Source organism: Zeugodacus cucurbitae, chromosome 6 (genome assembly GCF_028554725.1).
Source record: "Zeugodacus cucurbitae isolate PBARC_wt_2022May chromosome 6, idZeuCucr1.2, whole genome shotgun sequence".
In the NCBI taxonomy this organism is placed as follows: Eukaryota; Metazoa; Arthropoda; class Insecta; order Diptera; family Tephritidae; genus Zeugodacus; species Zeugodacus cucurbitae.
In genome coordinates this window covers 34,527,706-34,541,859 of record NC_071671.1, presented here as the reverse complement: position 1 = coordinate 34,541,859, position 14,154 = coordinate 34,527,706, and the positions used below count along the sequence as shown (strand labels likewise).

The window sequence follows — 14,154 nt, the reverse complement described above, 5'->3', positions numbered from 1 at the left end:
TTAAAATCCTTTAATAGCTTTTCCATAAAAAGAAAACATGCTAAAACATCAACAGTAAGGTACACCATAAATGTATGCAGCAACGTTATACAACATGTCTGTAATATTATTTATTTGTAGTATACTTATATTCATAATATTTATTAAGTTTAGTTATAGTTTCATATAATCGTGTGCAAAATTGATGTATTGAGAAAAACCACTATGTTTACCACCCGATATAACTACATGTATTTATACGACAATATGTTTACTTACAAATATCTGTGCGTCGTATAGTCAAGGTATAGAAAACTAAAATATATAGTAAGTAGTTAATAATTTAAAGGTGAACATGTGAGTTTTCGATATAACTAGGAGAAAATTATGTCAGACAACTTAGTCGAAAACTACTCATCAGTGACCTAAACTTTTTTACTATGTTAATAGCTACCTATATCTTATGAAATTGAAGGGATATATGTGTATGTGCTTTTTCAATTGAATATATATGTATGTACATAAGAGCATTTAGCAAGGTAATTAGCCCATGAAACTAATAGTGAGTATTGATTGCTACGTTCGTGTAAGCTATAAAAGCGACTTAGTTTCGACAGCTTTTGCAGTTGCTGTAAGTTTTCGATACAACACGGTGCGCGTTCGTTGCTTAAATCTTTTGTTTTATTTCTAATATCGTTGTAAGTTAAACTCAAATTATATTTTTTATTGCATATTGAAATCATATTGGATTCAAGGTTGGAAATAGTTTAAGAAAAGTAATTATCGCGTTTGATCAATTATTTAAAAACTATTTTCATCATGTAATAAATTGAATAATGTGAAAATTACTTATCCGGCATATGATTATATATATTATATATATAAGGCATGCATATTATTATATAAATCTGTATTATGTTTCCACTTGATTGCCGTCAATATAATTACAATGTTCAACCTTCGTACTATTAGCGACAGTTACAAACTAGACAGCTGCATCTTAAACATACAAAACATAACAAATTAATATGTATGTGACTATAAATATATTGATTTATATACATACACATATACTATAACGTACAGTATTGTTATTGTGTTATATTTGCACTTCATTGGCAGATGTATGTGAAAATATAATATTTAAGTATATACATACGTATAAAATATAACAATAGTGTTCACATATCGTTTTGTTAAGAATCTCAATAATGTCGTCTTAACATACGGATCAGAAATTATTAGATATGTCATTATTGTTATTGATTTTTCTCAATTCTGAAAATAAGTAAATAAGTTTTTATAATTTATATTTCCAACATTATGAAAATGTACATTTTGTTCAAAGTTATACAACTATCGAATTCCAATTTTCTTTATTTAAATTAAGAAAAGACATAATCGTTTTTCACATTTACTTGGGAATAAGTTTTCATATTTTTTTGTTTTACGATCTGTACATTAAATTAAAAAAAATTTGTCTATTCATCTAATTTATTTTTCTTTGTTCATTACAGGTATTGAGTATAAAATGAAACTCCTCATACTTGCTAGCTTTTTATCTTTAGTTTCTCTCGCCATTGCCGAAGATAAATACACCACTAAATATGATAACATTGACGTTGATGAGATATTAAAGTCTGATCGTTTATTCAACAATTATTTCAAATGTCTGATTGAGACGGGCAAGTGTACACCAGAGGGACGGGAGTTAAAGAAGACGCTTCCGGATGCATTAAAAACCGAATGTAGCAAATGTAGTGAAAAACAGAAACTAAATACTGACAAAGTTATACGTTATGTCATTGATAACAAACCCGATGAGTGGAAACAACTTCAAGCTAAGTATGACCCTGAGGGTATATATGCAGCAAAATATAAGAAAGAAGCGGAGAAGCAAGGAATCACAATTTAAATAACATTTCATAACATATGACTAATGCATACTGTATATAGTTTTGTCAGTACATATTTGTAAATAAGCACATTTTTGTACACACATGTATTCATGTAAGAGCTGACGTATATTTAAATAAATAAATATTATTGCGGGGGATATATGTTTGTATGTATAATTATTGATCATGACAAAAGTTAATTTGCTTAGCATGTGAATAAACCAAAACGTTATTAAAACTGGACAAGAATGGAAACTTTCCCCAAACCGAAATTAAAAGAAAAATGTTGGAATTATGTGGTATCGATCTGAAATTTGCTAACTGAATTTTCGTCTTCGGATTTGTACCAGATTGCGTCGTAAGAAAATGAAAATGGAGAAAGTATAAGCGCTTTGACTCCTGTTTGGAAAGTTTTCCGATTGGGATAAAATAAATAACAACTCTTTCAAATGCATTATACAAAGCAAGAGGAGCAGTCGTCTTTACGAAGTTAAGTGTGTGATGTAAATCCCTTTACCCAAATAGCACTTGTAGAAGTTGATGCGGAATAGCAGAATGACGGAATTCGTAAAGCTTCAAACTAGTATAAAATCTGGAGCTTACCCAAAGTGCAGCTTATTTTGTTTACCCATAATATAGAATAATGTGTCTTAGATATACTAATATTAATAAAAAACCAAGGGGCATTCAACGATGAGATAATTTCAAATTCAAACCAAAACATTGGATGTTATTTATTCTTGCAATATTTTAAACGAAAATTTAACCATATAACAAATGTAAAAGGTTTTGGTTAAATTAAATACAATTTAAAACTTTTATGGATAAACCGATTGATTTATTTAGATTGACTGTATGTATGAGCTTCCACTATAGCTTGTGTTTTATAGTTTTATTGCCTGACAAATCTCAGAGTCTTAAACCTCAAGATATTCCTAACTTTAGCCTTTTATCTATAAAAGAATAGTTTGACAATATCAAATGTTTTGATTTATTTCTTATTTTAGTAAATAATTTCGTGGAGTTAAGTTGACGGGTACAAGATCCAAGCTTCAGATGTAAGCCCCATGAATGTGGAGCAATTCAAGGCAATGATGCCATCACTGCTGCGCGACTACATACCGGAAGACATTTGCAATGCAGCCCAAAGTGGAATATTTTTTATGCATTAATTAATAAAAAACTCCCTCTTAAGATCGAAAAATACGTTGCCAGTAAGTTACGCAAGCAAATGCTCACAATATTATTTTGTTTAAACATGACTGGGAAAAATGAGCTGCTTTGGGTCGAGCTAAATTAGTATGTCCTCGATTATTTAAACAGCATGATTTGAATAAAGTTCCAGAGGATTTTAAATCTAACAATCATGACTGTAGGGCTTCAGTAGTTAAGAAGGAAAATGCGATTTCAAAATCGAAATATTAATATCATTTTGTACTTGGATAAAGCAGCATCACTTCCCAATTAAATAAACAAATCCAACCCCTGTTAGTAAACATTTTGATCAAACCATAATTTTATTTTTATACTCTCGCAAAAAAGTTGCTGAAGATAGTATTATAGTTTTGTTCACATAACGATTGGTTGTAAAACCTAAAACCAAACGAGTTAGATATATCAGGGTGACGAGTAGATTTGAAATCCGGATTTCTGTCTGTCCGTCCGTCCGTCAAGCTGTAACTTGAGTAAAAATTGAGATATATTGATGAAACTTGGAAGACGTATTTCTTGGTACCATAAGGAAGTTTAGTTCGAAAATGGGCGAAAATGGGCGTAAACGGGCCATTTCCACGCCCACAAATGGCAATAACCGAAAACATATAAAGAGATATAATTAAGTCATAAATTAAGCTATGGAAGTAAAATTTGGTATGAAGGAGCGCAATATGAAGGGGCATATGTGGATGTAATTTTTTGGGAAAATGGGCGAGGCCCCGTCGCTTACTAAGTTTTTGGTACACATCTCGTAAACTACTAAAGCTATATCAAGGAGACTTTCAAGAGTCGTTTTTTTATGTAATACCTTATACAGTCCAAAAATGGAGGAAATCAGATTGTAACCACGCCCACCTCCCATACAAAGGTTATGTTGAAAACTACTAAAAATGGGTTAACTCACTAACGAAAAACGCCAGAAACATTAATTTCACATAAGAAATGGCAGATGAAAGCTGCACTCAGATTTTTTTACAAAATGGAAAATATCTCAGGAACTACTCGACCGATTTCAATGAAACTTGGTTTGTAATAGTTTCCTTACATCCCAATGACATGTTGTGAAAATAGGCCAAATCGCTTCACAACCACGCCTATTTCCTATATACCAGAACTTTGAAGACAATCTGAATCGTTTACTTTACAATATATAAAGTAAGCAATAGTGAAGATATCGGTGCAGAACTTTATAATATGTAATACCTTATACGATTATAATCGGATTATAAACACCTCCCATACAAAGGTTATGTTGAAAACTACTAAAAATACCTTAAACTACGTTCGGATTGACATTGAAAACCTCTTGAAAGCACAATTTCTGGATTGTGGAATCAAAGTCGTTCTGACCGACATTTTGTGTTTTCGATGTGTTTTCACTGACAATTCACAAATTTATTTGTATATTTACATTTTGAGCAACGAAAATGGTAAGTTTTAGAATTTTTAATATTTGCTTATAATTATTATTAATGATCGTGTTTTATAGAATCACGACAAGAAAATTTTAATAATGAAGGTATTGGGTTTGAAAAGCCATATAAATACCTTGCGCAACGATGATTCTTCAAGAGAATTGATGGAGATTACTACCCAGCACATTGCAAAAAATATAGAAGAGTTGAACAAACAACGTTTAATCCTATTAGGTATAATAAAGGAACTTGGGACGCCGATTAAATCATGTTGGACAAAATTTTGTGTAGGCTTCTACAAAAAATGGATACGAACTACCGAAAAGCTATTACGCTCGCGAAAAGAGTGGATATAGCAATATTTGCTTTAGGCTCATCTGCAGAGTATCGTAGTATCGCTAATATGTTCGGTGTAGGAAAATCTACGGTTTGTAAAATTTTGTTGGAATTCTGCACTGAAATCTGGAGATGTTTCCACTAAATAGAGAAAGTATAACAGAATTGGTGAATGATTTAGAGGTACTGAGATTCCCAGAATGCTTAGGAGCAATTGGTAAATATTAGTTATAAATTCTTAAATTTACAACGTTGACCTAATAATTGTTTACAGACGGATGCGACATTGAGGTTCACCCATCATTTGAACAAGATGTGGATTATTACAATTACAAAGGGTGGTATTCCACCGTTTTAATGGCATTAGTTGATGCAAAGTAAAATATGGAAACGCATTATATAATACATAGAAGTATATATGTAATGTGTGCAATGTATTTTCAGATACCGTTTTACTTACATAAACGTCGGAAGACCCGGGCGATGTAATGAGTCTCAAATTTATAAGACGTCGTCACTTAAGCGAGAAATTGAGAATTGTCCTTTACTAAGAGTATGATGATAAGAGATGTCTCGAGAAATTTCAGGCGTAAATGTGCCTGTATTTATTATTGGGGATTCGACTTTTCGATTTAGCGTAAATTAAATTCATCGTGAGAAGTAATTCAATTACGCTCTTTCGAAAGCACGTAGAGTTGTCGAAAATGCTTTTGGTCACCTCAAGGCCCGCTTTCGACGATTGGAAAAGGAATTGACAACTCTCGCAGGAATGTCAATTTAAAAATAAAAGCCCGTTGTGTCCTTCACAACTTTCTAAATGAAAACAACGATACTCTCAACGCTAAATGGTTGCGCGCTTTGGAAGAGTTGTAGGCTAGACGCCAAAATCCGAGTCATGTTTCATATGAATCTGACGACCCAATTAATGGTGAAACGATACGGGCAGCACTTTCTACATATTTAGGTAAGTAAAATAATTTTTTTATACTTTATTATTTCTCCAAAAAGAAAAATTATTCATTTATTTTTTATTTGCTGATAAATTCAAGCAGTAATTTGTTCATTTCTTTTGCGTTTTTTACATTCTCTTCCATCATTTGTATTTTTTATTGTCGTTTTCAATTAATTTTTCTGTCCGTCCGTCTGTGCAAGCTGTAACTTGAGTAAAAATTAAGATATCTTAATGAAACTTGGAACACCTGTTCCTTGGAGCAGTGAGAGGGTTGCCTTCGAAATCGGACCATTGCCACGCCCACAAAATGGCGAAAACCAAAAACACATAAAGTGTCATAACTAAGCCATAAATAAAGTTATAAAAGTAAAATTTGGAATAAGGGATCGCACTAGTTTTTTTGGGTAAGTAGGCGTGGCCCTATATTTAAATCTATATAAACCGCAGTCGGTTCTCTTACGTACCCCACCACACACCATGAAAATAGTAGAAATCGGACAATAACAACGCCCACCTCCCATACAAATGTTAGGTTGAAAATTACTAAAAGTGGGTTAACTCACTAACGAAAAACGTCAGATACACTAAATTTTACAGAAGAAATAGCAGAAGAAATCTTCACTTAGATTTTTTTACAAAATGAAAAATTGGCGTGGCATCGCCCACTGATGGGTCAAAAACCATATCTCAGGAACTACTCGACAGATTTTAATGAAATTTGATATATAACACTTTCTTGACACCCTGATGACACGGGTGGAATATGGGCGAAATCGGTTCACAACCTACTTCCCATATAACTCAATTTAACATTCAATCCTTCACTTTATCATGTATACATAAGGAACCAATGAAATAAAACTTTACACAAATAGTACATATAATCTCTGACTTCACTTGTGAAAAAATTATCGAAAACTGACAATAACTTTCCAAGGCCCCAGATATCGAACATGTTGAACTCAGCGCCTAAGGGTAAATTTTAACCGAATATTTGGGTAAATCTCTTAGATAATTTAATGTAATTCAGAGGAAATTGTTTTCTTCTAATAGTGTTCTGTTAAAAAAATTATTAAAATTGGGTCATAACATCTCCTAGCTCCCAGATACCTAATTATAGATTTTTCAAAAATACGGTGGGCTTTATTCCACATATATGTATTGGTTAATATGTGAGATATGTTTGCAAAATTAAGTGAGCGTATAGCCTTGGATATAGTGTACCCTGCTGGTGAAAATGAAAGAATTACCTCAGCCCTCATATAGTTATGCCGAATTTATGGGTAAATTTTGTATGCTTGTAAGATTCTTCAATAAATTGCGAGAGTATAAAATGTTCGGTTGCACCCGAACTTAGCCTTTCCTTACTTGTTTTAATATATTTTCATTGAAATCCTGATTTGCTTTTTCAAGCTGTTTTTAAATTTTTTTTAACATTATGCTCTGAAAATGATTTATTTTTCTATTTACAGATTCACTCGGCTCTGATGATGACATGGTGAATGATGAAGGCTCGGTTGGCGACATCATGATCTCTGAGGGCGAAGGTATGCAAACCGGTGATGACAATGGATATTCAGCAACAAATGAAGGTGTCGCGACCGTTTCCACCGAAATTTGCATTTGTAGCTAACATATGGGGATAGTACGGAGCTAATTTTCTGGTATACATGCCACTGCGAGGGGGAACCGCCAGTTGAACCGACTGATGTTTTCTCCTTCCTGTAAAACATGATATTTATGTATTAAAAATACTCTATTTTTTTTCAAATTTGATTACTTACCTAAATTTTTACGACAGATTATGCACCTTAGTTTCAATTTCGATCGCTGTGAATAGAACACCTTGTTGCTGCAACTCCATTGCCATTTCTTCTAAAATGTTGCTATTTTTTCTGGGCCTGCGAAGAGTACACACTTATTTTGCCACAATTCAATTAGGAGCGCTACCTCCCTCTCATCCTAGGAATTTCTTTTTTTGTACTTTTGTTTTTCTCCATTTTTTTTTAATGTAAACAAATACTGACAATTTGGCAAAACTAAAAGAACTAAACTGGAGCAGACATCGATTATAATAAGTAGAATGTAAGTTTTCAGCGAAAACTGTGATTTCGTTTGACAGATTTTGCATGGATGAAAACACAAGTTTTCGAACGAAAACCCATTTTTTCAATGAAAACATGTTTTCAATGTCGGTCCGAACGTAGTATTAATTCAGTAAGAAAAACCACCTTAACCTTAAACTTCATTATTTCCTTAAATTTCATTATAAAGATGGTACAGAAGAGCTGCACTCAAAATGGTATACACAATTTTAAATGGTCGTGATTCCGCTCACTTATGGATCAAAAACCATATCTCCGAAACTACTCGACCAATTTCAGTGAAATTCGGTTTATAATATCTTCCTCCCCTCTCAATGATATGTTGGGAAAATAGTCCAAATCAGTTCACAACCGCGCCTTCGTCCCATATACCAGAACTTTGAAGTCGATCTGAACCGTTGTATTTACAATATATAAAGTAAGCACTAGTGAAGATATCGGAACAAAACATTGCAAAAATACTGCATTTGAGTGGCATCGCCCTTCTACATATCGTCGAAATCGGTCCATAAGTTTTCTTGGCCCTATATATCGAATATGAGGACCTCAGTGCTTCTAACAAATTTTTTACCGAAAATATAGTTAAGTCTCTCAGATATTTTGAAGAAATTCAGAGGGAATATATTTCTTATAATAATATGTCTCCGTGCCAAAAAATTAGTTAAATCGGGTCATAACTTCCCCTTAAATAAATAAATTGCGAGAGTATAAAATGTTCGGTGACACCCGAACTTACCCCTTCTTTACTTGTTAATTTTTTTTTTATAGAAGAACAATATTACAACGCATGCTACTAAAAATCGATACAGCGAATTTGACATCAGAGTTGTCAATATCGATAAATGTTCTTAAAGCTTTATAATTCCTTAAAGCTGGGCATAAAGTTAAAGCCACAACCATAAAAAACTGTTGATGTATCAGAAAGCATTACGTTTGCCAAGAATGATATGACAATATCATGGTAAAAGACGCATTGGAACAAGTTGCTCTATTCATTTTCAATTAATTTTTGTTTCAAATATGTAAAGAAAGTGGATTTTAAAATCTCATATCTTTAAGTTAATTAAAAAAAAATATTTTAACCAACTCAAACTTATGTACTTACAACTAGGAAAGAGAGTTCACGGTAAACAAGGAAAAGTATGGTTGGGAAAAGGGAAGGCAAAAGGCCAATGCACAAGCCCAATACTCTAAAATTAACATCTACGTAGACAGCTAATCAGCAATCAAGGCAGTAACCTCGTGTCGAATATTGGCCAAAAGTGTCTTGGGCAGCAGGGCAGCGGTGGAGAGGATCGCCAGGAATATGAGGCTACACTTCTAATAGGTGCCAGGCCATAGAGGCATCGAGGGAATCGAAATCGTGGACGGGATTGCCAAGAGTGGTGTACAGTTGTACGACGACATAGACATTTGCAAGGCAAGAAAACTCATATTTCGCTGGAAGGATATACCGGGGTGTAAAACTACATAGGTTATGTGCAAAGCGGTAGATCAAAAATATACAAGGTTCCTACTGGAGCTCGATAGTGTGCCGGTCACAGCCTAGTAGCGGCACATGCCTATAAGATGGGGCTGTCAGATCGAGAGGAATGCAGAAAATGTCAAGAGCGGGGCACCAAGGAAACAGTGGAGCATCTCTTGTGCGTTTGTCCTACGTTAGCGAGACAGAGTTTTAGGTACTTAGGGGCCCCACAATACGATAACTTAGAGGAGATATCGTTAGTGAAACCTCATAAACTATTAAAATTCACGTCAGGCGCAGGCATCCTAAACGATGACTACTACCCAGGGAACATGTGAAGGCGCTCCATTCTGGTATCGCAAAGGACCATAACTGGTATATGCGTGACCTGCAGGCTTACCAAACCAACCTAACCTAAACTTGTGTATAATTTAGCTTCGAAATAAAATTATAAAATATAATAACCAGCATTTTTGAAGCCACGTTTTTAAGATGATATTGTAATTCTTCATGATCCCAATGATTCCCTTAGTATTTTCTAAGCCGCTTAGCATTTGTAATTGCAGTCGCAAGTGAGCAAAGTTTCTGATTGCCATTCACTTGGGAGAGGCCAGGAACGATTCTTCTCCTAATGGTTCAAGCAGCTCACGACTTCATGTTTTAGACAAGTATCCTCTGGGTAGCCAACTGCTATCCATTTGAAGGCGAGCTAATGTGAGAAGTCCGCTTCTGCGGTTGCATAAAAAAACCTCCCCAATGCTGGACCAAACAGAGCCTCAGATGAGAAAACCCACATGACGACCTCTGCAAACGTTTTAAGGATCACGAATTGAGGGCATGCACCTGGAATGTCCGGACCCTTAATTGGGAAGGAGCCTCTGGCCAGCTGGTTGATATCCTCATACAACTAAAGGCTAGCATCACCGCCATCCAAGAAGTGCGATGGACGGGACAAGGCCGGAAGAAGGTGGGTCCTTGTGACATCTACTAGAGCGGCAAAATTAAGGGCGCGCAAATTTGGTGGTGGATTTGTGGTGGGAGAGAGACTCCGTCGCAGAGTCCTGGCATTCACCCCGGTGGATGAACGTCTTGCCACAATCCGCATCAATGCGAGGTTCTTCAACATATCGCTGATTTGCGCCCACGCCCCAACGGAAGAGAAGAACGATGTGACCAAAGATGCTTTCTATGATTTTAACGACCGGGTGGGTAAAGAAGGTGCCTTTGGCACAACAGTCGGAAAATTCAACCTCCATGATGAAACATCGCCAAACGGCCAGGGGCTAATCGACTTCGCTGGGACCCGAAATATGGTTGTCTGTAGTATCAGATTCCAACACAAGAAAATTCATCAGCTACGTGGCTGTCCCCTGATCGAAACACGCGCAATCAAATCGATCACGTTGTAATAGACGGAAGACATGTATCCATGGACCAAATATTGACTCGGACCATTATCTAGGAGCAGCAAAGAACCCCCGCCAATACAAGGAAGATTAGACGTCGAAAAGCTGCAATTACAACAGATAGCCAAAAAATACTCGACTTGCACTCCTGCTCTCTGAGAGCACTCATCAGCTTCTCGATATAAGGGATCTGTGGAACGGCATCTTAAGCTCATTGCATACCGCTGAAGCCTAAACAATTGGTTTCCGGCAACGCCAAAAAAACCAATTGGTACGATGAAAATTGTCGTTCCGCAGTTGAGAGAAAACAGACTGCATACGTCGCACCGTTGCGATCGACCACAACACGTTTGGGGTGGGATAGATATCGAGAACTGAAAAGGGAAGCGAGGCGCATTTGCAGAAATAAAAAAGAAAGAGGCCGAAATGAGTGAGTATGAAAAGCTGGCCGCCATGGGTAATGCTTAAAAAATTTATGAAAAGATGTGGCGATTTACAGAAGGTTTCAAGACCGTAGCATTATCATGTAAGGACCGAGGAGGTAATCTGGTAACGGATGTCCAGAGCATACTGGCGGTTATGGAGGGAAAACTTCTCCGACCTGCTGAATGGCAGTGAAAGTACAACGCCAGGAGATAGCGAACCCGATTCCCCAAACGATGACGATGGAATAGATGCTCCATTACCCGACCATGAAGAAATTCGAATAGCAATTGCCCGCTTGAAGACCAACAAAGCGACGGGGGTCGAGCTATTCAAATACGGCGGTGAAGAACTGATAGTGTGCATGCATCAGCTTCTTTGCAGAATATGTCCTCAAGAAAGCATGTCTGACGATTGAAATCTCAGTGTGCTCTGCTTAATCCATTAATAGGGAAACCCCACAATCTGCGCCAACTACCGTGGTATAAATCTCCTCAATATCGCACATAAAGTCCTGTCAAGCGTGTTGTGTGAAAACACGCTCCCTCTATGCCGCGATGTCTGAATTTGGTATCCCCTCAAAACTAATACGGCTATGTAAACTGACGTTGAGCAATACCAAAAGCTCCGTCAGGTACAGCTGCTGGTGTACGCCGATGATATTGATCTCATCGGAAGCAACAACCGCGCCGTTTGTTCTGCTTTTTCCATACTTGATAAGAGAGCGTCGCGTATGGGTCTGGTTGTGAATGAGGGCAAGACGAAATATCTCCTGTCATCAAACAAACAGACAGCGCACTCGCATCTTGGCTCCCACGTCACTGTTGACAGTAATAACTTTCAAGTTGTAGATAGTTTCGTCTACTTGGGAACCAGCATTAACAACACCAACAATGTCATCATCGAAATCCAACGCAGAATCACTCTAGCCAACAGGTGCTACTTCGGACTTTGTAGGCAATTGAAAAGTACAGTCCTCTCTCGACGAACCAAAATCAAAATCTATAAGTCGCTTATTATTCCTGTCCTGATGTATGGCGCTGAAGCTCGGACGATGACAACATCAGATGAGACGACTCTTGGGGTTTTCGAGAGAAAGGTTCAGCGCAAGATTTATGGTCCTCTAAACATTGGCTACGGCGAATACCGCAGACGATGGAACGATAAGCCGTACGATTTATACGACGACATTGACATAGTTCAGCGAATAAAAAGACAGCGGCTACGCTGGCTAGGTCATCGTCTTATCGTTCCATCGTCTGCGGTATTCGCCTTAGCCAATGTTCTGAGGACCATAAATCTTGCGCAAAATTTTCCTCTCGAAAACTCCTAGTCTCATCTGATGTTGACATCGTCCAAGCTTCTGCCCCAGGACGGGAATGGTAAGCGACTTGTAGAGTTTGATTTTGGTTCGCCGAGAGAAGACTTTAATTTTCAATTGCCTATTGAGTCCAAAGTAGCACCTGTTGGGAAGAGTGATTTTGCGCTGGATTTCGAGGCCGACATTGTTGGTGTTGTTGATACTGGTTCCCAGGTATACGAAATTATCTACGAATTCAAAGTTATGACTGTCAACAGTGACGTGGGAGCCAAGACGCGAATGCGCCGACTGTTTGCTTGATGACAGGAGATATTTCGTCTTGTCCTCATTCACCTCCAGACCCATTCGCTTCGCCTCCTTATCCATGCGGGAAAAAGCAGAACAAACGGCGCGGTTGTTGCTGCCAGCAGCTGTACACTCTTATAGAAGATTGTACCTTCTCTATTTAGCTCTGCAGCTCGTATTATTTTTTCCAGCATCAAATTAAAGAAGTCGCACGATAGTCAGTCACCTTGTCTGAAACCTCGTTTGGTATCGAACGGCTCGGAGAGGTCCTTCCCAATCATGACCGAGCTTTTAGTGTTGCTCAGCGTCAACTTGCACAGCCGTATTAGTTTGGCGGGGATACCAAATTCAGACATCGCGGCATAAAGGCAGCTCCATTCCGTGCTGTCGAAAGCAGCTTTAAAGTCGACAAATAGATGGTGTGTGTCGATCCTATTTTCACGGGTCTCTCCAAAATTTGGCGCATGGTGAATATCTGGTCAGTTGTCGATTTTCCAGGTCTAAAGCCACACTGATAAGGTCCAATCAGTTTGTTGACGGTGGGCTTTAGTCTTTCGCATAGTACGCTCGATAGAACCTTGTATGCGATATTTAAGAGGCTTATCCCACGGTAATTGGCGCAGATTGTGGGATCTCCCTTTTTATGGATTGGGCAGAGCACACAGAGATTCCAATCGTGAGGCATGCTTTCTTCCGACCATATTCTGCAAAGAAGCTGATGCATGCACCTTATCAGTTCTTCGCCGCCGTATTTGAATAGTTTGACCGGTAATCTATCGGCCCCGCCGCTTTGTTGTTCTTTAGGCGGGTAATTGCTATTCGAATTTCTTCATGGTCGGGTAATGGAACATCTGTTCCATCGTCATCGATAGGGGAATCGGGTTCGCCATCTCCTGGTGTTGTACTTTCACTGCCATTCAGCAGGTCGGAGAAGTTTTCCCTCCATAATCCCAGTATGCCATGGACATCGGTTTCCAGATTACCACCTTGATCTCTACATGAGGATGCTCCGGTCTTGAAACCTTCATTAAGTCGATTCATTTTTTCACAAAATTTTCGAGCATTACCTCTGTCTAACAGCTTCTCAAGCTCTTCGTTCTCACGCATTTCGGGCTCTTTTTATTTTGTCTGCAGATGCGTCTCGCTTCCCTCTTCAGCTCTCGGTATCTATCCCATCCGGCACGTGTTGTGGTCGTTTGCAACGGTGCGAGGTAGGCAGTCTGTTTTCTCTCCGCTGCCAGACGGCATTGCTCATCGTACCAGCTTGTTTTTTTGTCGTTGCCGAAATCCAATTGTTTCGGCTGCAGCGGTACGCAGTGCATTTTGGGATGCCGTTCCGCAGTTCCCTTATACC

At 37.6% G+C, this 14,154-nt stretch overlaps 1 protein-coding gene and 1 long non-coding RNA gene across 4 annotated transcripts; one reads left to right on the top strand and one right to left on the bottom strand.

The window, feature by feature from the left end:
- Positions 1-388: 388 nt before the first annotated feature.
- On the top strand, positions 389-2,037 carry LOC105219729 (ejaculatory bulb-specific protein 3). 3 transcript variants are annotated; one of them, XM_011196027.3, is made up of 2 exons: positions 389-677; positions 1,497-2,037. In XM_011196027.3, the coding sequence occupies exon 2, from the start codon at positions 1,511-1,513 to the stop codon at positions 1,892-1,894; it is 384 nt and encodes a 127-aa protein (XP_011194329.1). In that variant the 5' UTR covers positions 389-677; positions 1,497-1,510; the 3' UTR covers positions 1,895-2,037. The 3 variants fall into 3 exon arrangements, with proteins under 3 accessions (XP_011194329.1, XP_028901113.1, XP_028901112.1); XM_029045280.2 differs by having other exon boundaries at positions 624-734; XM_029045279.2 differs by having other exon boundaries at positions 639-755.
- On the bottom strand, positions 1,821-13,737 carry LOC128922524 (uncharacterized). The gene is made up of 2 exons (XR_008471742.1): positions 7,580-13,737; positions 1,821-7,517 (listed from the first exon to the last, which is right to left on the bottom strand). It is a non-coding gene; the product is annotated as an uncharacterized LOC128922524 (long non-coding RNA).
- Between the last annotated feature and the right edge of the window lie 417 nt (positions 13,738-14,154).